General features: G+C 36.5%; 1 protein-coding gene and 1 long non-coding RNA gene across 2 annotated transcripts in view; one reads left to right on the forward strand and one right to left on the reverse strand.

Moving 5' to 3' along the window:
• Positions 1–1,462: 1,462 nt before the first annotated feature.
• LOC148125641 (uncharacterized) overlaps positions 1,463–26,065 on the reverse strand; it is a 49,273-nt gene continuing 24,670 nt past the window's right edge. The window contains exons 2-3 of the long non-coding RNA XR_015743880.1: positions 3,308–3,433; positions 1,463–2,835 (exon numbers count right to left, since the gene is read on the reverse strand). This is a non-coding gene — a long non-coding RNA (uncharacterized LOC148125641). The remainder of the gene's footprint in view (positions 2,836–3,307; positions 3,434–26,065) is intronic.
• FAM227A (family with sequence similarity 227 member A) lies at positions 1,481–26,063 on the forward strand. The gene is made up of 15 exons (XM_026703432.2): positions 1,481–1,601; positions 2,035–2,120; positions 2,790–2,868; positions 3,380–3,468; positions 13,618–13,764; positions 14,631–14,732; positions 16,079–16,177; positions 17,105–17,228; positions 19,484–19,591; positions 21,200–21,264; positions 21,616–21,727; positions 23,086–23,204; positions 23,903–24,060; positions 24,280–24,429; positions 25,433–26,063. The coding sequence occupies exons 1-15, from the start codon at positions 1,481–1,483 to the stop codon at positions 25,566–25,568; spliced, it is 1,695 nt and encodes a 564-aa protein (XP_026559217.1). The 3' UTR covers positions 25,569–26,063.

Genomic DNA, 26,065 nt, shown 5'->3' on the forward strand with positions numbered 1-26,065 from the left:
GACTTCATTTCCACTGTGATTTAACAGATAAGAGATAATCAGAGTTGGAAGGGACCTTGTAGGTCATCTAGTCCTGGGGTCTCCAACCTTGGCAATTTTAATCCTGGCTTTGCTGGCTGGGGAATTCTGGGAGTTGATGTCCTCCAGGCTTAAAGTTGCCAACGTTGGAGACCCCTGATCTAGTCCAACCCCCTGCCCAAGCAGGAGACCTACACCATTTCTGACAAATGGCAGTCCAATCTCTTCTTGAAAGCCTCAAGTGATGGCGCTCCCACAACTTCCAAGGGCAAGCTGTTCCATTGGTTGATTGTTCTCACTGTCAGAAAGTTTCTCCTTATGTCCAGGTTGAATCTCTCCTTGTTCAGTTTCCATCCGTTATTCCTTGTCTGGCTACAGGTGCTTTAGAAAATAGCTTGACCCCTTCCTCTCTCTGGCAGCCCCTCAAATATTGGAAGACCGCTATCATGTCTCCCCTGGTCCTTCTCTTCACTAGACTAGCCAAGCCCAGTTCCTGTAACCATTCTTCATATATTTTAGTCTCCAGTCCCCTAATCATCCTGGTTTCTCTTCTCTGTACTTTTTCTAGAGTCTCAACATCTTTTTTATAATGTGAACAAAACTGGATGCAGAACTCTAGGTGTGGTCTTACTAAGGCTTTATAGAGTGGTATTAGCACCTCCCTTGATCTTGATTGTCTCCCTCTGTTAATGCAATTTAGGATTGCATTAGCTTTTTTGGTGGCTGCTGCACACTGCTGGCTCATATTGAGCTGGTTGTCCACTAAGACTCCAAGATCCCTCTCACAGTTACTGCTGTTTATATATTTATATCATCATGTATATTTATATCATCGTGTAAATTTATATATTTTCTCCACAATGCCCTATTTTCCTATATAAATGTTTTAAATTAATAAATTCAGCTTGGAAATTGAAACCAATATAGCTAAATCCAAGTTCACTTTCTTGGAAGAGGATTATATTGGAGCCCACTTCAAAGTCCCCAATCTCTTGTCCGCCTTGCCCTACCTCCCCCTTTGCATTCATGATAGTCCCAATTCAATCTTCGCTTCCCTCCCTGATTGTTAATGCAACTGCTTGCTACTCTAGCCACTTCCCCAACTTCTGCAGATTCTTCCCAGGTGATATCACAAGGTGTCACCAAGGTCTTATTCTTGGACTCTATCCAGCCAGCTTCTAACTCCTATAAAAAATAATAATTCCATCTGCAAAATACTTCGCTGATATACCTCAGCAACCCATATTCTTTAATAGGGCCCAAGCTATTGTAAAAAGGACTTTCAACAACATGTTTTCAATACAGTTTCCTATGTAAGTGACTCCTTTTGTTTCTACATTGCAACACAAGGTGATGATAATTTGTTAACTTCAAGAATGATTGAGAATAAAGTGACTGAATAAAAGTGTGTTTCAAGTGAAAATATGCTTTCCTTCCCCTTTTTAATGTTGTTTTCTGCAGGATGGATTTAATACATACTAAAGCATTTTTAAGCCCCCTAAGTGGGTTCTTGATTTTGCCATCCTCAACCCAAGAAGAGAGAAGCAAAACCTTGAGTTGCAATTTGGATGACCTTCCACGCTGTATCCTTTTTCCTTTTTTTCACTAATTACAAACAACATGAAGTTTGCATGAAAATATTTCTCTATATACACATGTATATTTCCATTTAGCAGAAAGATGCTTTTGTGATACAAATTGTTATTGGACCAAGTCCCCGCTCAATTTATTTTAGAAGAAATTTGAATTGGATCTCTAAATTAAGTATTTCTTATGAAAAATGCAAATAACTGCAAACAAACAAACTAGATTCTGTTTTAATTGTGATAGATATTGATGTCTAGCCTGGTGCCTTAACCACTACACTAACCTGGCTTCCCAAATAAAACAATGCATATCACATTTAAAAAGCAATATTAAAGTAAAGGAAAAAGAGACAGAAATAACAGGAACATTTATATACTGTCTCTCTTTACAGACTTTTGAAAAAAAAAAAAACCTTAACAAAATTGTTAGTGTATGTCATTGGCAATATACAAAATGTGAATAAAAAAATATCTCAGTTAGAATTGGGACTGAGAAGATATGACAGTAGTGATGTGGTAAGTAAAGATACATTGCAGCATTTTTAACCTGTAGAATTCCAGAATGTTTTTCTGATCTAATTTTAAGCGATTTAGGAATTGTCAAATACCTTGCTTAGCCTTTTTGATGACAAGGTGAAAAACAATGGAGTTTTCTTCTTTCTAAATATAAATACACATATAGCTGAATAGGTGCAGAAAATAAAAAGCACATACCAAGCTGATGCAGCTGCATGAACAGTTTAAATAATGAAAGCTTTTCAGCTTGAAATTATGCACAAATGTACATAGCACAAAAACACAATAATAGTTATCAGTTTTGGGGAAGAGTATTGGTGATTATTAGTTGTATAATGTATTGCTATTCTTCACACCATAGTTAAATCATTCTTGTTCCACATGAATGAATTATTTATCAGGTTGAACATTGTTAGCAATATAGAGATTTGGATTTCTTTTAAGTAAATGAAAATTTATAGAGCAACTGAAAATGAAGAACATGATTCTAGGAAAGGCAAGCACTTTAAAATCCCATTACTTTTGATGGAGGAGATGCAATATTTTAACTATTCAGATAAATGGGAATTATGGAATAGATAATATTTTCTTTTACAGTTTCTCCACAAATAAGATACATTTAAAGAAAATTGTGTCAGATTATCTTTTTCTTTATTGTTATCACTGAAGGTGATTGAGGATATGATGCAGAGGAAATATGCAGGGTTGAAGGGTCCTAGAAGAGGAAGACGTATTAGCAAGCAAAAAGGTAAGCATAATGATAATATTAAATCAGTGGTCTAATTGCTTCAAACATAAGGTTTCATTACGTCATATTTAAACATATCCATTTTTGTCATTGTTAGTTAAATCAGATGTCTTACTAAACTGCTCTTCTAATAACCATAGTTAAGAATCTAGAATGTTTGAGGAAGCTGTTGTTAGATGTGTACTTTTACCCTGTTCTATTTGTTCAACATACATCTTCAAAATTTCATAAGTTCACTCCTGGAGCACGAGTATGATTGGGGATGGGGACATAGCAATGTTCCTAATTTTGTCTTGTCAGAGGATTATGAATCAGGGCTAATACCAAATTATAATAGCTGTTATTTTGTGTATAAATAAGCTCCCTTTAGCTTTAAATGCATGACAAAACAAAAACTATTGACATGGAACAAGTCTACATTTCTCTGTCTGATACATACCAATTACATTTGTATATTAAGTGAGCTTCTATTCAGGGGCTCAATAGGAGTGTTCTTTTTCTTACATTGCAGAGAAGGATCAGGCCCTGACACAGAGATACGGAAGGCTTGGTTCAGATGCAGATACTTTAAGAAATCAGAAAAAAATAGCTCAGAAAAAGGTATGATAGTGAGTGACAAATCAAAAGTCACGGTTTCTCATAAGTACCGTATATAGTATTTAGAAGCTATATTCTTCTTAATGGTTAGGAAATACACATTTTACTGTGAGATGTATGCTATGAAGAAATCATGCAGGATAGGGATCTTTATGTTTAGGGACTATTAAACTACAATTTGTAACCTATTGCATCAATTATGCTAATATTACAAAATATTTTATTATACTTGCTTGGAATTCTGGGAGCTTCTGTAGAAAACATCTATTATGTGCATCTCTCAAAAATACTATAAATGTGTCCTAATAGTATTTAGCATTTAGTAGGGTAAGCAATCTATGGCCCAAAATGTTTTCCGCTTACTACAACTTTTCAGTATAATTTCCCACCATATTTAGGCAAAATACCTACATAAGCATAGTGGGAATCCTTTAAAATAAAATTAAAGTAGTTATAAAAAACAAGAAACAAGATACTCTGAAAGTAAAGAAAAAAAATAAAAGCCTTCTCCATTTATACGCAATATTAAATAACCAATGAAACCTTAGATCATCATTTCAGAAATATTTCCTTACCAGATTCCTCAAGCCTCTAGCACTGAGTTTTTCAGCAGAGCTTCTAATGTACTTGAAAAGTGCTTAAAATTCAGAGTAAAACTGAGATATAATAAAGATGTAAAGGAATATGGAATTGAGGCAAAAGATACGCATTTAGACAAAATACTCTCAAGTCCCGAGAAAGGGATGATTTCTAAACTATATAATTATATATTAGAACATGAAATGGCTGAGAGAATCATGAAAGGACCTATGTTAGCCTGGGAAAAATTTTTTGGTCACAATATAGATCTGGATGACTGGGAAGAAATTTGACAACAAGATCTCGTACTAACTAAATCAGTGGCACATAAGGAGAATTTGTACAAAATGATGTATAGATGGCATCTGGCACCCTCTAGATTGGCCAAAATATTTCTGACAGCAAACCCATGCTGTTGGAAATGCAAAGGTAAATTTGGTACTTATTTCCATCTATGGTGGACCTGTCCTGAGACAAAGAAATATTGGTTAAAAATAAAAGAGTGGATAGAAGAAAACATAGAGTGTGGGCTGGAGTGGAAACCTGAACTGTTCTTGTTGGGAAGATTAAAGGGGAATATTATACTCCTAAAGTAAGATATCTGACCATCCACTTATTGACAGCGGCACAGATTTCATTAGCAAAATATTGGAAGAATCCAAATGTACCACCGATACATATTACTATTCAAAAAACGTATGAGTGTGCCCAGTTGGAGAGGCTCACACTCAAAATCAGTGGGAAGGAAGACACAGATTATTATAGGATATGGGACAAATGGTACAACTGGGTAGACCGTGAAGGGAAAACACGTAAATGAACCCTAGAAACAAATTATATGCAACTGTCTTTATGAAATGTACAAGAATAACAAAGGTGTGAAATATTCTTTTCTTCTATATTATTATTATTATATCTTTTTATTTACTATTCAAAAATTATGCATTTATTATTAATTAATAGATAGTTATAATCCAACAAGAAGATTATTGCAAGTTACGTAGTGAGTAAGATTTGATAGTTAATGGAAATGTGACAAATATTGGTAATGATTATCGGGACATATCAAATTCAATATCAAATGTAAAGATCAATGTGTTATGTATACATTATTGGTTTTGTATTTTTAAATTTGTATGTTTTTAATTCTTGTAAATAAACTTTATTTAAAAAAAAATTCAGAGAGGTATCCAGACATGCATCTGCCTTGAAAGAAGGTCATACTGACTTGTATAATACAATCAAATATCAGGAATTGACACAAGAAATGTTTTATAATATTTTGTATTATGTCATAAAACATTTTATGATAATTTTATAAGATTTGCCAAATTTCAGTTCTATGGGAGTCATGGGTCCCAGATTTTGGAAGGATTTTATAAGTTACCCCATACGAGGTACCTTGGTTGAAAAGATTTTGTTCTATGTTATACTGTTTCAACATAGTTAAAAGTTACAGATAATAGATTAGCCGGTTAAGCCCTTCTCGTCGACGGACTGGGGACTGCGACTGTCCGCAGCTTTGGTCCATGCTCTCGTTGGAGAGCCCCAATCATTGTGATTAGGGGCTGAAGCTGCCTCGGAGGGGTGGCGGAGTAAGGGGAAGCTGCCAAACTGGTCAAGGGGAGCCGCATCCCCGCTCCCTGGGCTAGGCAATTTTTCCCCCTGAAGATCACTGAGCGGTGGTCTAAAATGGCCACCCTGAAGAGGAGGACTTAGCTGGACTAAGATTTGTGCAGGAGAGAAGAAAGAGGTGGACAACATAAGAACTGCACAACTTGGTGCAACAATTAATTAAAAGGTACCCCAGGACGGTATTTTAAGAATTTTTATGAAAGAATAAGAAAGCGGCCGATTTTTAAAGGGAAAGGGAAAAAAGTGGAAAGATCTTTGACAGCTGAGCAGGGCTTTGAACCAGGATTGGAAGAAGCCGGAACAAAATATCCAAACAAATTGAATTAAAATACATTGCTAACAAACAGGCACAATTTAAAGCTGGACTTAGGAATTTTCAAAAAGAAGGGGGAAATATTTAAATTGAAGATTTTATTGCTTTGGAATACCAAGGTTTGGAAAGCCCCAAACAAATAAAAGTGGGGGAAAGGTGAGGACATTGTATAATGGAGAGTGCCATCTGGTGGACAAAAATTTAAGTTAAGGGAAAGTTCCTATTCCTCTATGAATCGGATCTCATACAACAAAAAGGAAATATTGAAACAATATAACAAGTACCCTAAAAAGTGAAAATTGAATTAGAACAAAAGAAAAAATATGGATTGTTGGACTGATTGGTGATTTTGCTATAAACCCAGTTCGGGAATAGTTGTTAATCCAGAAAGTTTGAAGAAGAAAAAAATTGGTGATTGGTGGATTTTAATGACTATAAGATATAAGAGTGTGTAACAATATCTCTGCGGGATCTAAAAATGGAACTTAAAAATTTGAAAGAACTACTACATGCAAGAGGTGAATCACTTGCCTCTGAGTTAAAAGGTATGGAAATGGTGATTGAAGAATATGAAGAAGAAACTCAAGAAGAAGCCATCTTAAATAGACAATCAACACAAAGAACACCACAAAGAAGAGGAAAAAGAAGGGGGGTTAAAAATGGGATATTTAAAAAAGTAATTAAAATAGGGAATATTTATAAAAATCGGAAAGACAGAAAGAAACAGCAGAAAAGTAAAGGGGGAAGAAAAATAGACTGCTCAAAAAAATAAAGGGAACACTTAAACAACACCATGTAACGCCAAGTCAATCACACTTCTGTGAAATCAAACTGTCCACTTAGGTAGCAACACTGATTGACAATCAATTTCACATGCTGTTGTGCAAAGGGAATAGACAACAGGTGGAAAGCATAGGCAGTTAGCAAGACATCCCCAATAAAGGAGTGGTTCTGCAGGTGGTGACCACAGACCATTTCTCAGTTCCTATGCTTTCTGGCTGATGGTTTGGTCACTTTTGAATGCTGGTGGTGCTTTCACTCTAGTAGTAGCATGAGACGGAGTCTACAACCCACACAAGTGTCTCAGGTAGTGCAGCTCATCTGGGATGGCACATCAATGCGAGCTGTGGCAAGATTTGCTGTGTCTGTCAGCGTAGTGTCCAGAGCATGGAGGCGCTACCAGGAGACAGGCCAGTACATCAGGAGACGTGGAGGAGGCCGTAGGAGGGCAACAACCCAGCATCAGGACCGCTACCTCCGCCTTTGTGCAAGAAAGGACAGGAGCATGCCAGAGCCCTGCAAAATGACCTCCACAGGGCCACAAATGTGCATGTGGCTGCTCAAATGGTCAGAAACAGACTCCATGAGGGTGGTATGAGGGCCCAATGTCCACAGGTGGGGGTGGTGCTTACAGCCCAACACCGTGCAGGATGTTTGGCATTTTCCAGAGAACACCAAGATTGGCAAATTCACCACTGGCACCCTGTGCTCTTCACAGATGAAAGCAGGTTCACACTGAGCACATCTGACAGACGTGACAAAGTCTGGAGACGCTGTGGAGAAGGTTCTGCTGCCTGCAACATCCTCCAGTATGACTGGTTTGCAGTGGGCCAGTAATGGTGTGGGGTGGCATTTCTTTAGGGGGCTGCACAGCCCTCCATGTGCTTGCCAGAGGTAGCCTGACTGCCATTAGGTACCGAGATGAGATCCTCAGACCCCTTGTGAGACCATATTTATTTATTTTATTTTATTTGATTTGTCAATTGTTTACAAGATAATAAGTATAAGTGTATACATAGTTATGAATACATGAAATGGGTACATATAAGAAAAATAAAAGAAAAAAAATAAAAGATATGCTGGTGCGGTTGGCCCTGGGTTCCTCCTAATGCAAGACAATGCTGGACCTCATGTGGCTGGAGTGTGTCAGCAGTTCCTGCAAGACGAAGGCATTGATGCTATGGACTGGCCCGCCCGTTCCCCAGACCTGAATCCAGTTGAGCACATCTGGGACATCATGTCTCACTCCATCCACCAACGCCATGTTGCACCACAGACTGTCCAGGAGTTGGGGGATGCTTTAGTCCAGGTGTGGGAGGAGATTCCTCAGGAGACCATCCACCACCTCATCAGGAGCACGCCCAGGTGTTGTAAGGAGGTCATACAGGCACATGGAGGCCACACACACTACTGAGCCTCATTTTGACTTGTTTTAAGGACATTACATCAAAGTTGGATCAGCCTGTAGTGTTTTTTTCCACTTTAATTTTGAGTGTAACTCCAAATCCAGACCTCCATGGGTTGCTAAATTTGATTTCCATTGATAATTTTTGTGTGGTTTTGTTGTCAGCACATTCAACTATGAAATGAACAAAGTATTTAATAGGAATATTTCATTCATTCAGATCTAGGATGTTTTATTTTTGTGTTCCCTTTATTTTTTTGAGCAGTGTATATATAGAGAGAGGGATATAAATCAGAGGGAGAAAAGATTTGGAAAAACAAAAGGGAAGAGAGGTAATGAGGAACAGGAACAGGAAAGAAAGAAATATGGGAATTGTAAAATAAAGGAAAACTTTTCTTTACCTAGAATATATCGGGACAATGGTTAATGAATTAAGAGGTGATTCCGCATTGATATGAGGGGTAATAATAATGTACTTTGCAATTACAAATTATAGAATATAGTTTATTGAGAGGAGGAGGAGCACTGATATCTATTTAGAAGATGAATGCATTTTCTTATTTTTATTGTTACAAGAAAGGTTAATGTTTATTATATATATTGAGATGATTGAAATGAATTGTGAGGAAGTCTAAAAATGAGATTAATATCAGTGACCAAGCAAAATGGATTAATTGTTTCTTTCTTTTTTTTCTTTTTTTTGATACCATAAATAAAATTTTACGGAAGTAAAGGGAGAAAATACATTGCGGAATCTGACTGAAAAGTACAATGTAAAGGAGTTTATTTTTTTAGGGATTAATTATTACTATAACTAAGTAAAATAGAAGTTTAATTGGGAATTACAGATGAGGGAATTAAGGCATACTACCACTTAGGTGACATCCCAAACTAGTTAAAGGGGAGGGGGAATTTATGTTTTGTTTTATGTGAAAAACTTGTATTAATCTAGACTTTATGAAAAGAATATGCGATGGAATTGCAAATTTGACAAGATAAAAAAATTAAAAGGGAATAAGTATGAAGATATGGAAACTATTAGTGATTTTAATGAGAAAAGAGTACTTTGGAAAAGGCAACATTTAAAAGAAACGTTAAGGCTTAAGAAATACATTTGAAATAAATTGAAATGAATTGAGAAGATGTTTAGAATGAGAGTAATACTAATGAATAGCGTTAACTTGCCTGTTCCTTTTCTTATATAAAAGTTGAGTGGTAAAATGAGAAAAGAGTACTTTGGAAAAGGCCACGCTTAAAAGAAATGTTAATGTTTAAGAAATATATTTGAAATAAATTGAAATGAATTGAGAAAATGCTTAGAATGAAAGCAATATCACTTAACAGAATTAATGTGTTTGTTTCTTTTCTTATGTAAAAGTTGAAATGGAGAAGTAATAATAGAATTAAGTTAAAAATGGGACAGAATGTTGAATGTAAAAATGAATATATAATTACTCTCATATTTTCATGTAAAAGTGGTGACTCGGAATTATGTTGTACATTGAAAAGAGCCTTTTTTTATGTTGTTTTGGAAAAACGGAATAAAACTTGTTTAAAGTAAAAGTTACAGACAATAGAGTTTTAGTAGTATACAGACATATTTATATTCGTTTTATATTATTGCCACACCCACTGAAGATTTGGCCTCACCTCTAGATGTTAAATCATTCCCCACTCTTTATAGCTTTGAACTTTCAAAAATATTGTTAAAAAAATATTGTTAAAATGTTGAAATACAAAAGGAGGCAAAGAAATGAGACAGAACAAAAGAAGCACTATATATAGATTTCAAAAAAGAAAAAGGCATAGTTAATAGATCTTCTTCTTCCTTTCCATTTGTTTCCTCAACTACAAACCATAATATGTATTTATACATTACATAGAACATTAGTGGTTGTTAATGACTTCTAATTAAGTCATACAAACCCTATTCCATATTACATTCAAAAAGTTTCTACATTCATTATCTTAATGTAGTGTATAAAATAACCCAGTATCTATATCAACCCCATAGTGTAAATAAGAGTTGTGGTTTAAGACCAAACCAGGCATGAAATGTAACACCTGGTAGATAATTATTAGAACATGTGGGTATGAATTCTGTTAGAATCACTGTGTGTGGAAGATAATCCTTACCTACCCTGACAAAATCTTTCTCCTAGCTACACTTGCTGCTAAGTCCAGAAAAGTAAGCCCTGATTGGTGTAAACGACAATTTACTTTATTTTATCTACCAGGAACCAACCTTTGTTTCAATTTTTACCATAGCAGGACATGGAATGACTTTATACAGCTTTATTTGGTACATTAATGCTGGTCTTTCCTGCTAAAGGAAGATCTAGCCTTAGTTATGAATCTCATGGTTTGAGGTTGGACAAAATATAGCTGTACAAAAATAACAATACTATTGTTATGTCTGTGGAACTGGTTGGGGTTCCTAACCAGGTCCGCTGTTTGAGTGGGAGCATCAGCAGCTCCCATTGGTTGGCTCCGTTTGACAGTCGGCTATATAAGCCGGCTGTCGAGCAGAGCCAGCCATTGTCGCCCGCTGGTCTGCAAGTTAGCAAGCAGACGCGACAACCCTTTATTCTTTGCAATAAAGCCTGTTAGTTGTACGCTCTGGTCTCACGCCTCTTCCTTACCATCGCTCTACAACACTGGCGACGAAGGTGGGATGGTCGAAGGCTAACCAGACACGTTTATTCAAAGAGCTGTAAGTCACGGAGAGTGAAGCCACGGGCGCTGTAGCCGCAGCCGCCCCACGCTCGCAAAGAGTGTGAAATTCAAACTGATACTGTTTGAGCTGATTCGCTGAAACGAGCCACAGGCGCCGCAGCCAAGGCCGCCCACGCTCACCAAGAGCGCGATTTTCAAAAAGAGCTACGCAGCCCAGAGAGACAGCCGCAGCCGCGTTCTTTTAAGAGCGCAAATTCAAATAGCGATTGAAGAAGACGAACCTGTTCTTTTCTCCACGATGAGTACTAATTCAGCATTCCCTCCATTCAAACCAAACGAGGAAACATGGGACTCCTACAAAAATCGATTCAGCCATTTTCTTGACAGAATGACCAGATGGACCCTGTTTCTGGCCGCTTACTCATTCAAGTTAGTGCATCGTCCCGGTAAGAACTTGAGCCACGCCGATGCCCTCAGTCGCTGCCCCCTGCCAGTCCCAGTCGAAGACCCAGCGCCTATCCACGCCATTTTTGAGGTCAACGAACTCAAGCTCCCAGTGACAGCCGAGGACATCGCGGCGCACTCAAAGAAGGACAAAATCATCACCCAGGTTCTGGACTGGGTGGGAAGGGGGTGGCCGGAAACTCAATGTACAACTGATTTTGTCCCCTTTAAAACCCGCCAGCAGGAACTGTCAAAGTTGCAAGGTTGTCTATTGTGGGGAACAAGAGTGGTCATCCCAGCCTCCCTTCGAGTGCCCATCCTGAAGGTACTTCACGAGGGTCATCCGTAAGAATGAAGGCCCTGGCCCGCAGCTACGTCTGGTGGCCCGGCATGGACGCTCAAATCGCCAACTGGGTAAGCTCTTGCCAGCCTTGCCAACAAACCAGGGCTGCCCCTCCAGCTGCCTCGCCCACCAGATGGGAGAGTGCAAATGCCCCTTGGTCCCGTTTGCACGTCGACCTGGCTGGGCCTGTACATGGCAGGACCTTCTTGGTGGTCGTGGATTCATACTCCAAGTGGATTGATGTAGCCTTACTTCCCACGACCACCACCCAGGCGATAGTTAAGGCCCTAACCCGTCTATTTGTCACCCATGGGCTCCCTGACACACTGGTTTCAGACAATGGCCCACAGTTCACATCGTGTGAATTCAGCATGTACACTGCTAACTTGGGCATCAGACACGTCCTTACAGCACCATTCCACCCCGCTAGCAACGGGATGGCAGAGAGAGCAGTTAGGTCAGCCAAGGAGGCACTTGCCAGGTTTGACCAGGAGGATTGGCACTCTAAACTGTCTCGTTTCCTGCTCAGCCAGCACACAACGCCCTGCACCACCACCAACAAATCTCCTGCCGAACTGCTAATGGGGAGACGCCTTAGAACCAACCTGGACAGGCTACACCCCCACTACTGTCCAGACACCCCCTTAGGGTCCGACAGTCTGGTCAGAGACTTCGCCCCACAAGAGCTGGTATACGCCAGGAACTACGCGGGGGATCCGTTGTGGGTGCCAGGACAAGTCGTGTCAGTCACAGGTCCCAGGTCCTACAGGATCCTCCTAGAGGATGGACGTTTGTGGCGGAGACACGTAGATCAACTCAGAAGGCGGCGGAAGGGCGCGACAGATACCAACCCATGCCAACCTGCCAGCGCCAACGACGCCTCACCAGTGCCTGACGTGGATCCTGCGGAACCTGGTCTTCCCTGACGAGCGAGAGGACTGGCGGGAGAACACGAGTTTCGGCCAGAGTCACCACTCCAGCCACCGAGCGACCCAGTTGACCAGCCGGACCGCGAGACTCAGCCGGGCCAACCAGAGCAGGGTTTTCATCAGCGCCACAGGACACTACGCCGGGCTAACCCACGCCCGACGACTGCTGAGGCACGCTCCAAAGACCAGGACTTGACACCGGCCGACAGTTCACCCGAACTGCGACGTTCTGGTCGCCAGCGAAGACAACCCTCGTATCTACAGGACTACCCATGTCCCCAGCTGGGGGAAAGGGGTGTTATGCCTGTGGAACTGGTTGGGGTTCCCAACCAGGTCCGCTGTTTGAGCGGGAGCACCAGCAGCTCCCATTGGTTGGCTCCATTTGACAGTCGGCTATATAAGCCGGCTGTCGAGCAGAGCCAGCCGTTGTCGCCCGCTGGTCTGCAAGTTAGCAAGCAGACGCGACAACCCTTTATTCTTTGCAATAAAGCCTGTTAGTTGTACGCTCTGGTCTCACGCCTCTTCCTTACCATCGCTCTACAACAACTATGTTCCTAATAATTAAATAAAACACAGTATTCATAATTATAATAGTAAACATTGTTATGAAAATGTATTTGGCCCATAGTCACACTCTGCACAAGCAGATTTAATCAATACGTTCTATAACGATCAGGAAGCATAAAGTAATATGTTCTGGTTTATTGTTCTATAATGGTAACTGTTACTTAGCCTCTTACAATGTCTTCTTTAATCAGATCCAAGACCTGAATCCTGCTTAATAAACCTTAGATCATCACTGCAAGAATAACTGGGGCTTAATTTGCTTGGTATAGTGAGTCCCTAGTCTGACTTATTTACTAACACATTACATTGAACTTAATATATTCTGAACAATAGTGCAACTTGATTGAAAGGTAGCCAACCACACCGGTTTTATTAGGCAGGAGGATATTCATTTTTTCCCTAAACAGATTGCTTGAGTAGAATGTATTAAAGTGTAGGCCTCCTATGTTTCTCATGTATTATACCTTCCTTTCATCCTTAGATGACCACAGAAAAGAATAAACTTGTAGAGTTGTATCATTACCCAGGATATCATGAAGAGGAACCCACACCACTGCCCAATGGAATAGAGCTAAATGAAATTTTGGAGAAAGTGATTCGTGCTCAGAGTAAAACTGCAGTTGGGAAGGTAGTTCAGACCTTCAGGTTTATGTAGCAATACTCTTATCTTCTGGGTAAAAATAATAGGGATAGATTAATGATATATTTACTTGTTTTAATGTCTATTAGCACCTGCTATTTATACGTAGCCATAATGGACAATGGTGATGATTGCACAGGTTTTTTTGTTTTCTTCCTTGCTCAGCTTCAGTATGGTAGATCTAGTTACTTTTCTAATTAACAGAGTATCTAGACATAGCCACTTGATACGAACAAAAGACTTGTCATCACTCATTGACACAGGATAAAGGTTGAAATAGGTTGTTCTTCCCTATTTCATTTTCCCTTATGTCTTATTATGATTGAAAATGTTCATAATGAAATGTTTGTCATTACATCCAGAACTGGAAATTTCAGGTCAAAGATCAGAATATAAATCAAGGATTCAAGGAACAACTTTTGTGATTTACAGATTGAGACGGAACCAGTTTTATAATGTGAATTGATTTAGTGAAGAGCATGATCTTAATTATTTTTTTTCAGGTTTTAACTGTCCTTACTTATTCAGATTAGCTCAGTTTGGAGAGCTGAGATTCAAGATAACTGGAGAGCTGAGATTCAAGATAACTGCTATGACTGCTTAACATAGTTCTGATTAGGCCCCTGAGGGAATAAATGTACCATAAAATATTCTTTCCAGTCAGTTCTGAGGATATTTTGACTAGTAGTTCCCAGCTGACCTTCTCCAGAGGTACAAACTAGCTAGTCCCATTATTGCCAGGCTTTGTCTATGCATACAGGGAAGTCGGGGAATTGCAGTTCCACACCTGTGGAGGGATCATAACACAAGAGAATACAGATCTAGACTATGCTGTTACTCTTGTTTCTTTACAGACGAAGTGGGCTGTGAAAATGCTGCATAGGTTTTTTGATGTTCCGTGCACCCGAGCTGTTTTGCTGGATAGTTTCTGGTGGCAATTCCTGCACTTGTATCATGTAAGGATAAGGGATGGTTACTGATTAGATTATTAAAGTCCATTTCTCCAATTTTTCATTTTTGGTTCACCATTTTTATATTGTTCCATTTGTTTTAAAATAGAGGTATTCCAAATGTAGCACTATCTGTATCTCTAATATGTTCTATATAATTATAAAATTATAATAACCTATTCAAAAAAAATTAATATTGGCAAAGAAAAACTATAACACTTTTTAAAAAGTCTTATAACTATTGCTTTAATTTGGATTTTTGCATTCATAGCCGCACAGGTAGTCCTTGACTTGCAACCATTCATTTATGGATGTTCAAAATTACAGTGGCACTGAAAAAGTAACTTTTGACCATTTCCCACACTTTGGACTGTTGCAGCATCCCCATGGTCATATGATCAAAATTCAGACACTCGGCAATTGGCAGTAGGGTGATCACCTTTTGCAACCTCCTGACAAGCAAAGTCAATGGGAAAGCCATATTCAGTTAAAAACCATGTTACTAACTTAACAACTGCTGTGATTCCCTTAACAACCGTGGCAAGAAAGGTCATAAAATGGAGCAAAACTCACATAATAACTGTCTTGCTTAGCAATGGGAATTTGGGGCTCAGTTGCAATTGTCAGTCGAGGACTACCTGCAGCTTACTTTTCCAACTCTCTGAGTCTGTACCACATAATATTAATTAATGTTAATGATGTTGTTAAAGCCAGTGAAGTACATATTTATGGCATTCACTAATGCATTATGTTAACAATTTTGTAGAGGAGAGAGAAAAAGTATCTGATCATACATCTCAAAAATGTGAATATTGCAACTCAAGGGCATCAAACTTACAAGATTACTACAAGGATGGTACAAGAGGAAAGAATCCGATGTCTGTCTGTCTATCACATTTTCGGAAAACCAATACAGCATATGATCCTCACTCCCTTCCCCTTCTCTTCCCCCTTCTCCGTCCCTCCCGCCTGCCTGCCTGCCTGCCTGCCTTCCAGCTTCCCCAGTGACTTTGCTTGTCAGAAAGTTGCAAAAGTGATCATATGATCCCAGGATATTGCAACTGTCAAAATATGAGTCCGTTGCCAAGAGTCTAAATTTTGATCACATGACCATGGGGATGCTGCAATGTTTGTAAGTGTGAAAAATGGTCATGTCACTTTTTTCAGTACTATTATAATTGTTGTAAATCAAGGACTACCTATACTTCTCAGAGGCAGTCCTATTTCATCTAATGATGCTTTTATCTTAAGCATCTTGTAACTAGTTTTCCTTCCTAATATTACATTGCCATGACACTGTAGTTAAATAAATATGCCTTCAATAATCCTGCAATTTATAATTCTCCCAATAGCCAAATCGAGAAATTCAGGGGCATTTGTTTCAACGCATTGCAGAAAATTATGCCCTCATTCTATTAGGCAGGGCTTCCAATCAGGAATGCATCCTCACGGTGAGTAAAGAATTTTAAGAAATTCTGGACTATAAGCAATATTAGTGTTACCTTTTTAAAATCAAATCTTAAGAGTGATATGATTTAAATTTTAGAAATACAGGAAGAAAATTTAAATGTAAGGGTTAAAACTGGAACACTACTTAATATTTCTTTTTCAATAATCAACATGGCTTTTTATTGTGTAAAATGTGTGCCATCTCTTCATTTCCAATGAATATTAATACTTTCTCCTCCTAGGAAAATTAGATAAAAATTAAGATGAACTTAATCTATGGATTTTTTTTTCATAAGTGGTCAGTATCTAGCAACAGCTTTCCTCTGTTATGGTATTTATTTCTAGGATCTGGTTTTCAAGGAATATGGAAGTTCACCTGAATGTGAAAGTTCTCTCCAGTTTTCATTAACACCAACTCAGTATCTATGTAGTCATCGACATTTTTTACTGTAATTTAATCCCTCAACAATATATACAGACATTTTGTATCCTTACCTTTGTGGCAAGCTATGGTTTTGAGGACTAAACATCATCATTTAAATAATTATGCAGTAATTTCTACTGAAAGAAATCATTGCTCAAACCTATGCACAGAAATCTTCTTAGTTTGTACCTGAGCAAAACTAGTTAAGATTCAACAGTATTCAAGGGGGGAGGGTCGGACCTCAGCCTCGTGCCCACACAGGGATTCTAGACTAAGTCCCCATTTGACTCTTCTCCCCTGGCTCCGCCAGTTACTCTCCTACAGAAGGTTAAAAGAGAAGATGATAATTTTCTGCCAATGGGGACTTGTAAAAAGGTTTTAAGGAGGTTTGATATTCTTATAACATAGATTGAGAATTAATTGGCTGAGAAATTTAAATTCTCAAATACAATTGCCATAGATTTATTTGAGATTTTCTCCCCCTCCTGCTTTGTTTGGGTTTTAGTTTTTTCCATCACTACTATGTCAAGCTGTGTATATCTGCTTCTGCTCCTGTTTCCCGAGGTCCTGGTTTAATACCTCTGAATTCAAGGCCCAGCTCTGTGATGTATTCTACGAGTGGCTGGGAGGTGAGATGCCATCATATTCTTACTCAAGGAGTGGATCTTATAGATTTTGACCAAGAATTCATATTTTTTTTTATCATGTGGTATGTCAAAACATGAAATATCACTGCCCCTCAGTTATACTTTACTCATCTAAATAGGAACCACACTTACACTTTCCAAAAATTACTTTAAATTATTGCAACAAAAATATTGATTATGGCATAGTTTTTTGTGAACTAGAGACCAAAGTATGCCATAATAATAATTCTTTAAAATGTTTTAAGATTCTTTGTTGTTTCGACTAGTTATATACCAAGAGAATTTGTCCTTGTATTTCTTAAGCACAATCTTATGTCAACTAGGTAACACAGCATGTAATATGGCATATGGAAGAATGCTGTTTATAGAGAAGACAGCATACTCCACACCTATACTGCAGTGTTTTATTAACTTCTTCTGGTATAACCCTTTAACAGTTATCCTGCAGTACATCAGGCAAAAAAATCTAAAAAAGGTTCTTCAAAATTTTTCTAATTGCTTTATTTGTAACTTGGATTTTTAACAATTCTGCCAATTCTTCTCTTTGTCTTAGCAACATATTCTTTGTCAAAATCTTAGTTTTATCTTTATTTATTTTCAGACCGGCCACCTCCCCATATGCCTCTATCTTTTCCAACAGCTTCAAAGCTGTTTCTATAGGATCTTCCAAGATAAAGACTAAATCATCTGCAAAAGCTTGTAGTTTAAATTCTTTCTTTTTAATTTTCATTCCTTTTATAGTTTTATCTTCTCTAATATTTCTATTCAACACTTCCAAAGTCAATACAAATAGCAAGGGAGAAAGAGGACAACCTTGTCTTGTGCCTTTTCTTATACTAATAGGATCTGTAAATTCTCCCTCCATCATTACCATAGCTGTTTGCTCATTGTAAATTGCTTCTATTGCCTGAATAAATCTTCTAGCAAAGCCCATCTGTTCCATTAAGAGTAACATAAATCTCCAATTCACGTTATCATATGCCTTTTGGGCATCTAAAAATATCAAAGCCATTTGCTTTTCAGGATGCGCCTCATAGTATTCCAAGGTGTCCAAAATTATTCTCATATTGTCTCTGATTTGTCGCTTTGGCAAGAACCCATTTTGGTCTGGATGAATAAAGTTGTTCAAGTACTTTTTAAGTCTTTCTGCTAATATTGAAGCAAAGATTTTATAATCTGCATTTAATAAAGAAATCGGTCTATAATTCTTGATTTGAAGTAGATCCGCCTCCTCTTTTGGAATAATTTCAAATAGAATATTTGAAATGTTAGATAATAAGGAATAATATTGAATTTATTTTTCTTTTCTCTTTTTTGGTATTGGATATTATATTTATATAATGGTTTTCTTTTTCTTTTTCTCTCTCTTATTTTAGGATAGAACTGGCACGATTATTCGATTTGTTTTAGAATAAATTACTTAAAATATAGTTATCTCACAAAGGCATGATCGAATAAAAGTATAGTCAAACTTTTTTTTTTAATAATGATATGATGTTTTATAAGTTTGTATTGACAATAAGAGTTATTATATAAGGTAATTGTAATCGTGACTATGAAGTGAACGCACAAAACTGATGAACCAACTGACTCACTGTTTGTATATAAATATGGGGGAGCTGATGTTTTTATGTTTTGTCTGTTTGTTTGTATGTTAAAAAACAATAAAAACTTTAAAAAAAAATTTCTAATTGCTTGAATACTTGGAATTCAGCTGCCCTAGGAAGCTAGTATACCTTTTGTTAGGATGGCTGTCATTGTCTACCAATATATATTACATGCTAGCCAACCATAATTTACTACCTTCCAGATGGGTTAAGGTTCAGCTGTGTGGTTTGGGCTGCTTAGAAATAATGAGCTGAAATCTCAACATATTAGGATGGCCCAAGTTGCAGATGTATGTGCCAAAGGCTTTTTCCCAGTTATGAACCCAGATGGTTCATAATCTGGGGGGGAAATGTAATGCTGAAACTATCCCTCTTGGTTGCCTGAATAGAGACTGCTTGGGAACAATAAATATCAATCCCTTTATATGATCATTAAATAATCAGATACAACATGCTATTTGAAAATGCATTATGTTGTATTCATTTGGTTCTTTAAATTGTTTTAATTGTGGTCTTCCGTCAATTTCTTCCTCTCATTCCTTTTGTTTCAGCATAAAATCTAAATTATACCAACATCATCCACTAGATTATGATTTTCACTATGAATCCCTTTTGGCACAACCTTGTTAGGTACACTGCGCGAACCAAGAAGTTTCTATAAATGGGATTACTCCCAGCTGGAACCAGAGCGGTCAAGGAGAGAAGATTTGATGTCAAGAAAGAAAAAATTAGGGACTGGTAAAATCTTGATAACATTTATGTTTTCTTTCTTATGTAGTCATTGATTTAAATGAAGTAGTTTCTCATTATGAACCATTATATTGTGTTACATGACATCAGTAAAATTTAAACAATATGCCAGTTCCCCCTTCTATTAAAGTTCAACCATGCTAAGGAGTCAAAATGAAATCAAGATTTGTATAGTTGTCATGGATTAGTGCTAAATATATGATTTGCTTACAGAATACTGCAATTTTAGATATTCCAAATAATAGTATTTCAATAGAGAACATGAGAAATATTGACTCTTCTTGGCAGATTATAATGCAAGGCTGGATAGATCAATGGTCTAAGGCAATACAATTTAGACCTACCATATTTTCTTTTGAGTTTTCAAAATTAAAAGTTTTAGTAAAAACATTAATCATACATACATCTTAAAGCAAGGGTCTTCAACTTGGCAATTTTAAGACTTGTGGACTGAGAGTTGAAGTCCACAAGTCTTAAAGCTGTCAAGTTTGAAGACCCCTGTCTTAAAGCAAAGTTAACCTATAGTAAATAGATTAATGTGAAAATGGTGGACAATCTTGTCTGAGATTTTGTAGAAGGTGAACATCTGGATGTAAATGGTTATTCCAAGACCTTTTATTACTTTTTAACTCACTCTATCATATTAACTGTAATATAAGCCTAGACACTTGCTTTAATTTTTTCAGGATTATGTACCTGCATAATACCTGAAATTTTCCACACGTGGATAAATGGCAAGTTAAAACAACCCTGATCATAATATGCCTTAGAGATGAAAACTAGCCTATAGGTTATATGTTTTCATCACAGCCTCTCTTGAAAATAGGTTGCAATACAATGTTGTAGAGCAGGAGTCGCCAACCTTTTGGATCTCGGGGACCACCAAACTCATAATTTTAAATCCCAGGGATCACTAACTGGTTCTGTGGGTGTGGCCTAATTTGTGGGTGTGGCTTGATGGTCGTGACTGGCTGGGCATGTCTTGTATATAAATATTATAAATATTTATATAAATATTGAATTTTGTATTAAAAAAGAGCAACTTTTACCAAAATCAGGGGAAGGAGGCAGGCAGATTGAGTTGCTCACAGATTCATTCAGTGATCTATCTATCTGCCATCAGCTACCTGAGTCTGTCACATAAAATTTGCTTGCCATGAGTCTGCACTGAATAATAGAACCTTCAGTCCTAAGGGAGGTTCGGCTATGCTTAAAAGGAGAGCCAAAGATCTAAAGACTAGCTAGAAAGCAAGAAATTCAACCATTTCCTGCTTCCTAGCTAATCTAAATCTCCTGGCACAGCAGAACACCTGATGGTCGGAAAAATAGCAATTTAGCAGACAAGTTGGCCAGTTAAGGAGTGAGTGGGCAGGGAGGGTTCCCGCGGGCCATTTGGGCGGTGCAGTCTTGTGTTTCTGCACAGCCTGGATTAATTGCTTTTGGGGGTGCTTTGGGGGTGAGATTTCTTTGCAGCCCACCAAAATTTTCTCGCGGCCCGTTGGCGACCACTGTTGTAGACAGCATGCACTGGATTCAAGGCAAGGAGAATATACCAGCCTTTATTGATTAAATTTCATATTTCTTTCATCTCTATAGGCACTGGTATATCGTTTGAAAGCTACAAGCAATACAGTGCTATAGGAAAGACTCATTTGCAGAAGGTAAAATATGATTTAGAGTTGGAAATAAAGCCATTTTTATTTTTTTCAGGGTATGAAGAAAAAAAGAATTTACCAAATGCTAAAGCTGAATGTAATGCTATTAAGAATACATTCTTACAAAAAAAAAAAATCAAAACAATGTTTGTAGCAAGAAATCATGCACAATTATTTTGCTTCTTTTCAAAGAGCAGAGTATCTTAGATTGCCAAAGATATTTAAACTCTATTTTTCTTGAAAAATGTACCAACCCATAAATCAGATTGTAATGCACCTCCAGTTCTCTTTCCTAGTTTGATCTTCTAATATGAAATTATATTTATGTTTTTTTTCATCTTTCTTTTTTTGAAACAGATTCCATCAAGGAAAACATTTAACATATCTGTTAAAAAAGGCAAGAAATCTGTATCTGAGAAAAAAGGTCAAAAGCAGCTTTCCAAAAAAGTTATCGTATTGGAAAGTGAAGGTAACATCTACAGAATTTTCTATAATACCAACTTTAACAATGTATGTATGACTTCATTTTCAGACTAAGTAAGCAATAATGTAGAATGCTCTCTCCAAATAAATGGATATTATCATCATCGTCTCTCCAATTATAAAAAGGGATCTTATTTTCATATATCATGCAACCATATTCCTATGACAGATACAATATGCTTCATTTAGTTAGTGTGCAGAGAATTCACAAGATAATAATCTTGTAATGCTGATATTTATCACAAAACTTGACTAGCATATGTCTAGATAATAAAGTACTGCATTTATCTAATGATTGTATGGAAGCAAAGAGGTTCTGCACTGGTTTATTTCTGTACCATTAGCATTGTTGATTTACAGACGAACACGCTGCGAAGCTACAATTGTTTTACAATTGTTTTTAAAATGTTCTTTGTTTCCCCAAAGATTACAAGTATTTTTGTTTCTTCTCTCTTCCTAGCTGTGGAACTTCATCTACCTTAATAGTTTTGTAACTCCACTACAGTAGCGTTTCCCAAAGTTCTTGTCTTGTCTTGTTTTTCCTTTCCCCCTGGTAGGGTGGTGATGGTAAGGAGATTTGTGTTGTTGCACACCACAATAAGTGTGTTTTCAGCATTTCAGTTTGGCAGAACAATCAAAGATCACCTTTAAACTAATTCTGATAATTTTGGGAGTGAAAATAATAGCTGTAAGTAGTATATAAGATTAAGTGCTATCGCTATAAGATTTTGAACTGCATTAGCAGAAAGATTCTGTATATTACTATATAAGATATAAATGCAGTTAATTACATGTTTTTCTATGAATTCTTTAAAAAAACTAATAAAATCCTTGTTAAACCTTAATAATACAGATAGAAAATTATATTTTGTATTTTTACTGATCTGCACATCTACAAATGGATGTAATTTATGTTGCCTAGATTTGATGAGATGAGCTCATCTAATAAATCTAATACAGGTATTCATAGATGTACAACTGTTCATCTACATAAATAAATGTGACCCCTACACAAATCAGCATTCCATTGTTCTGGAAGAGTTTTCTAATTATAGGCCAGTCTCAAATATTCAATTTTCAAATAAAGTGATTGAGAAAATTATGAAATTTATTTTGGGAGCCTATTTGTTCCAGGATATGGTAATAAGTGTAGTGAAAAACTCTGACTGTGGTCTGCTAATAAAATATGGATTTGCTCATCCATGAGGTCACTTTTCTTCGATACTTGAATATGAGTAATAATTCCTTGGGAAAGTAAACTGTATATGTTATTTCTTGATTGATGGTTATTTGAATATATAACTCCTAATAGATTAATACTTATCAAATGAGTGCTCTTTTTAGAAATAAAGCATACTACATCAAGTAGTGACCAACTTAAAGAGGATAATGAGAAAGCTGCATGGAACAGACACCAGAACTTACCCAAAAAGAAACTAAAGATAGCTATGCTTCCTCGAGAGGTGACATTATTTATGGATAATAAAAATAATAAAATAAAGTAATTATAGATGGATCTATATAAAATAAGAATGTATTACTTACTCTTGTTCAAATCACCCTTTGACATCATAACTTAATTCTTTTCAATTATTTCAACATATATTTGCTTGATTTATTTTGTGGCAAAATAAATCAGCTCTCCCAGGTAATGAAAGTAATTTGTCTAAAATGAACTAATGATCCAGAAACATTTTACAAATCTGAGAGTTGTTCAACCTTATGTTTGGGTTGGTTCATATTCAAGTATCAACCTCCTTGAGATTGTGATGGGTTCAGAGTCAGCCTGACAATAAACATCACTCATTTAGAAAGACTGGCTACATTTAGATGAATTATGTAATAGTTAATTAGGATACTTGGATATTGAATATCAGAAAAATCATAAATATGGAGAAAAATTATCAAAATTCATAGGAGAATTTCACCAATATATGCATGTAATTTTTTTCTTCTGTTCAATGATGTTAAATTCTTGGAGACTAATTGGGAATGTCCTGGCTGTTTTCTTGACAACTATACAGAAACAAGATCCAAAGATTGTGAACAGTTTTAAATATATTGCCAAAGTTGTAGCATAATTATTCACCTGATAAAAATTATTCATTCTGAATGTTGCTTTTAGTAATAGATCTAATAGTCATGTATGTTTATTTTCTAGTCACACCCAGCTTGCAATGGTCCTGACTTTACATGGCATCGTTTCAATATTAATGGTCACAGTCCACTAATTCAGCATTACTTCCAGAAACACGGCATTGAATCAAAATCAGGATGTGACATCTTTCTGTCTAGGAGGGAGATATACAAACCAATGCCATATCCTTATGATGTTCAGAAGAGAAGTACTGATGGAAAATTCTTAAGACTGAGCTTCTTCATTCAACTACTATATTTTTTTTCAGTATAATATTTAAGAAACTCATTGTTAAATTTACATATAAATATCTAGGTCATTTTGGGAACCCGTTACTTTTTCTTTGTGGTTTGCTTAAGAAAAAAATTCTAAGTAGAAATTTCCTTTACATTTAAATTCACTGATTCTGCCAAAACATATGCAGAAGTGATCAAGGAAAATTTTCATATCGTCCATCAGAAGCACAAAGCCTTCAGAAAATGTTATTGGCAACAATACAGAGAAATGAGGAAATTTGATGAACAGAATAAACGTAACCAGGAACTTTACAGGTACCTCTACAGGTACACTCAGAAGTGTACAGTATATTGAAGCTATGTAATTTTATGCATATAATGTCCAGATTTTAAAACTCTTTCTGGATGTAGATATGCTTGTGTAACAGCCACATTATTTTCTTCCTCTAGACTTTCAAGTTTTGTTTCATACCATCTTGTGTGATGAAGAAATCTTACCCATTCTTTTGAATTAGCTGATATTGCTTTAATAAAGAATTGAAAGGAATTCTAGCATCATGATATTAACGTGAGCAAAACAGGGCTCTCTCTAGGAATTCCCTGTTTCCTACACAATGCATTTATTATTAATTCTTATTTCTTCATTGACCACTATGGATTATTCATTACACTAACCCAATACATTGCTTTAAGGATTTTTGTATTTGTTTGCTCCCACATTTACATACTTGATTTGCCCTAAGCTTCACAGTTCAACAAAATCCAAGCTTTTATTCTGTAACATCCATGCGTACTCTGTAAGAATTGCATTTCTGTTGTGTGGATGTTATACTTTTCCTGAATAATTTCAGAGGAAAAAAAATCTTTAATTTTGAAAAAATCCAAATAATTTAAATATATTATTGTACTTTTCTTATATTGGAGAACTCAACTCTTAAATACTTTTAATAAAATGACAGGAACAAGTTCTTATACTACCCTCACTCTTGCACCCCAGTTACCTCTTCATCTTAATCTCTCATTCATTATATTTGAGTGAAATACATTATTCTATGAAAAAAAATCAATAGCTCATAAGCAGCTAGATCACAACTTGGACTTATTGTGAAAGGCTTTATGTATGTACATAATATGTGTACATATATTTAAAGCATTTAGGAGCTGCCTGCTTGAGAGCTTTATTAGAAAATATGGCTTCAATCTTAAACTAGCTGCAGTCATAAACTAGATTTCTTCTCAGTTTTAAAATTCAAATAATTTCTCTTCTGCTACTTTATGCTCAAGTAAATTTCAATTTTTCTCTTATCTTGTTCTGCAGAGAAGCTATAAAAGAAGAGATGAAAAAGAGAAAAGCACAAAAACAAAAAGAATTGCTTTCTTTGAGGGATAGGCAGAATAGCTCAGAACCTTCATCTCTGTTTTCAAAAGATTCATCCGGGAAACGCCGAAATTAACCTAGATCCCCCCTTTTGAACTGACATTGATTGAGTTCACTGGAAGCATGTTACAGAATGACAATTTAAATAAAATTAAAGAACCTAGATTTGGTACTAAATGTAAATGTATTGCTAATTAGAAATAAATGAGCGCTACTACATTAAGGGGGAAGAATATGATAATGTTTTAGGAATGCTACTGGAATATAATTTCTTTTATTACTTTTGAATATGATATGTATAATTCTTTCCCATTACATTTGATTTTATTGTATCTCTTTCATTCTTTGTCCAGTTTAAAAATATATTGACTCTAAATTGGATTATTTGCAGCTTTTCTAACATCAATTTCATAATAGGCATACACAATGACAATACTTTTCTTTAGAATTGCAATATCTAAGTTTGGAATAATTTGTTAACTGAACTCTACATTTTAGCTCCTAGTGAAACTAATGTGCAAGGTGTTATTTTTCTTTGTTCTTCCATATTAGTCCCAATAAATGAAGTTTAAA

The sequence above is a fragment of the Pseudonaja textilis genome, chromosome 5 (genome assembly GCF_049901715.1).
Source record: "Pseudonaja textilis isolate UNSWEBS1 chromosome 5, rPseTex1.2, whole genome shotgun sequence".
NCBI lineage: Eukaryota > Metazoa > Chordata > Lepidosauria > Squamata > Elapidae > Pseudonaja > Pseudonaja textilis.

Excerpts from the sequence above, each read along its gene's own strand:
- FAM227A (XM_026703432.2), top strand. The coding sequence starts at position 1,481 with ATGGATTTAATACATACTAAAGCATTTTTAAGCCCCCTAAGTGGGTTC. Across the intron at positions 13,765-14,630 it reads GTAAAACTGCAGTTGGGAAG|ACGAAGTGGGCTGTGAAAAT; the intron begins GTAGTTCAGACC and ends GTTTCTTTACAG. Across the intron at positions 24,430-25,432 it reads CGTAACCAGGAACTTTACAG|AGAAGCTATAAAAGAAGAGA; the intron begins GTACCTCTACAG and ends CTTGTTCTGCAG.